This window comes from Arachis ipaensis, chromosome B10, assembly GCF_000816755.2.
Source record: "Arachis ipaensis cultivar K30076 chromosome B10, Araip1.1, whole genome shotgun sequence".
NCBI lineage: Eukaryota > Viridiplantae > Streptophyta > Magnoliopsida > Fabales > Fabaceae > Arachis > Arachis ipaensis.
The window spans coordinates 11,805,180-11,808,099 of NC_029794.2; the positions used below are offsets into that span (position 1 = coordinate 11,805,180).

The 2,920-nt window shown below is 37.3% G+C and overlaps 1 protein-coding gene across 1 annotated transcript; it reads right to left on the reverse strand.

Annotated features, from left to right (window-relative positions):
• LOC107621869 (pentatricopeptide repeat-containing protein At4g14850-like) lies at positions 505-2,828 on the reverse strand. The gene is made up of 2 exons (XM_016323852.2): positions 1,141-2,828; positions 505-1,019 (listed from the first exon to the last, which is right to left on the reverse strand). The coding sequence occupies exons 1-2, from the start codon at positions 2,730-2,732 to the stop codon at positions 554-556; spliced, it is 2,058 nt and encodes a 685-aa protein (XP_016179338.1). The 5' UTR covers positions 2,733-2,828; the 3' UTR covers positions 505-553.

Below are 2,920 nucleotides of genomic sequence, written 5' to 3' on the forward strand. Positions count from 1 at the left end.
ATGTAGATATTTCTAATATATATGTATATTATACATGCTTTTATTTTACTTTATCTAAAATTTTATATTTCTAATCCTTTAATGACTTTGAATAAAATTGTTTTCTAAATAATTTATATAGGTGAAAAACCCTCCATACAGAGATAATAAATTACCATTTGGCATTTAAAAATTTTAATTTTTTAATAGAATAAATCCTAAAATGTTACCATGACAAAATAATTTTCCAAAAATGTACTCCATCTAACAAAATAAACCAACTATCAATGTCTCCGTCAATTAAAAAATGAACTTGTATAAAAATAAGGTAAATAATCACATAACTATACATAGATAATTAGAAATAAGAGTTATTAAAAACGTTACATAATTATTTAATCAAAATTATATGAATTTATATTTTATTTTAATATTATATATTTATGCAAGGTTAAACTGATCAAAATTTTTTTTTCACTTTTATAATTAGCACTCCTCTATGCTTATGTTTCATTTTTTCCCTTATTTTCTATATTTTCAATTAGTATATTCTATTGACACAGGATGAAAACTATCACCAATAGTCTTTACAAGAGCACCAACCATCTTTAAACCGATGGAAACGATTATTGTCTCGTACAATAATTTCTCTACCAACAATTCCTGAGACGAACTTAATGGCACTATGGCAATCTCCACAAATCCTAAGATTTTTTGTAATCCGTATGGGAACACCAAGAGGCAGGGCTATGAGGCCAAAAGCAAGAGCAATCTTTTCACTGTGATACCAAACTTCTGAAGCCTTTTCTTCTTCTTCCAAGTCAAAGAGCGATAAATTGGTGTCAGGAACATATCCAGCTTTTTTCATTTCTCCTTTCAACTTATCTAGCATTGCCTGAATTTCATGGTTCTTTTCATGAAAATTATCCTTTGCTTGAAAAACATGAATTTTGTTCTTGACAGCAATCCAACTATAGCCAACATTTTTTTTAATACCTATCTCTTTCATTTCCTTCCTGATAAGAGTAGCATCTTCCCATCTGCATTATGCAATTGTAATGTTAAATCAATTGGAAGTGAAATTATTAATTTTCCACTAAAACTTCTTTAATATAGTGATCAAAGGAAGGAAGGCTAGCCAAAATGGTTTTAAACAATTACCTGCCAGCAGATGCAAGCATGTTAGATAGTATTACATGGTTGCCAGAATCATCAGGATCAAGCTCAAATAATTTCTCTGCTGCAATTTTTCCTAACTTTGTTTTCCCATGCATCCTACAAGCCCCAAGTAGAGCCCCCCATACTGAAATAGTGGGATGAATTGGCATTCTTTTTATAAGTTCATATGCGCGCTCAACAAAACCAGATCTCCCTAAAAGGTCCACAACACACGCATAATGCTCAGAGCCTGGTTCAATTCCATAGTTTACTCTCATGGACTCAAATATCTGCATCCCTCTCTCCACTGCCCCAGCTCTACTACAAGCTGATAATATAGAAACTAGTGTCACATAACTTGGTGTTATACCACAGTTACCCAATGTCATCTCCTCAAATAGATGCAAAGCCATGTCTACGTCACCTTGCTGCGCATATCCACCCATCAGTGCATTCCAAGTTACCAAGTTCCTCATAGGCATTTCACCAAAGACTTGCTCTGCATTCTCAATGCTTCCACATTTTCCATACATGTCAACAAGTGTACTCCCAACAAATATATTCTCCTCGACGCATGCTTTGACAGACAGTGCATGTACTGTCCTGCCAAATTCAAGCCCTCCAAGCTCAGCACAAGCACTAATCACACTTGATATCATGAAATCCGTTGGTTCAACACCTTCTTCCCTAGCTCGCATGAAGACCATGCAAGCCCTCTCTTCCTCATGGTTTTTCACAAGAGCAGCAAGCATAGAACACCAAGAAACAACATTTTTCCGCCCAATCCTGCTAAAAACCATCTCAGCAGACATGATATCCCCACACTTTCCATAGAAATCAACAAGCCCATTCGAAACAGAAACATCCTCCCTGTATCCACCACGAATTACAAAAGCATGCAACTGACGCCCGAGCTCCAAACTTGACATATCAGAACATGCATTAAGAAATGCACAAAATGTGATCGAATTCGGCTCTCCATTCAGGCAAAGTAACTCTTTAAATGCACCTATCGCGTCCAAGAGCTTTCCATCAAGCACTGCATTGGAAATATAAGCATTCCATGTGGCCAAATTTCTGCCAGGCATTTCATCGAACATCTTGCTAGCATCAATTAAGAGGCCAGTTTTACTGTACATATCGAAGGCACTGCACCCAACAAAGACATCATAAATCATGCCACCCTTTAACGCAAGGGCGTGAACCTGTTTCCCGGTAACAGGCATTTGTAGCGAAGACAAAGCCTTAAAGACGCACGGGAAAGTGAAGTCGTTGGGGCTAATGCACTCACGGCGCATGTTAGAGAAGTGGTGGAGGGCAGAGACAAAACGGGCATTGTGAACGCAGCCGGAAATGAGGGAGGTCCAAGTGACGACGGTGCGAGTGTTGGTGAGAGAGAGAACGTGTTGGGCAGACGTAAGATGGTCGAGTTTGGAGTACATGTTGACTAGATGGTTGCAAAGGAAGGAAGGGAGAGGGGTGTGATGTGTCTTGAGAATTTGTGCATGGACAGCACGACCAAACAGAGAGCAGTGGCTTGCAACAGCCGACTCCAACAAGCTGCCAAGGAAGTTCGAATGTTGCACCACCACCATGTTAATGTATTATGCAACTTATCAAACTAAGATTCTTTTCTGTTCATTGTCTTTGTTGTTTTTTATCATTCTATGTACCACTACCATTTTTTCTACTTTTTTTTTTCAGAGTGATACTGATGCAACGTATAAGAAGTCAAAATAAATTATAGGTGAACGTTGGTAAAGTATTAACTAAAAAATAAATT

Excerpts from the sequence above, each read along its gene's own strand:
- LOC107621869 (XM_016323852.2), bottom strand. The coding sequence starts at position 2,732 with ATGGTGGTGGTGCAACATTCGAACTTCCTTGGCAGCTTGTTGGAGTCG. Across the intron at positions 1,020-1,140 it reads ATGCTTGCATCTGCTGGCAG|ATGGGAAGATGCTACTCTTA; the intron begins GTAATTGTTTAA and ends TGCATAATGCAG.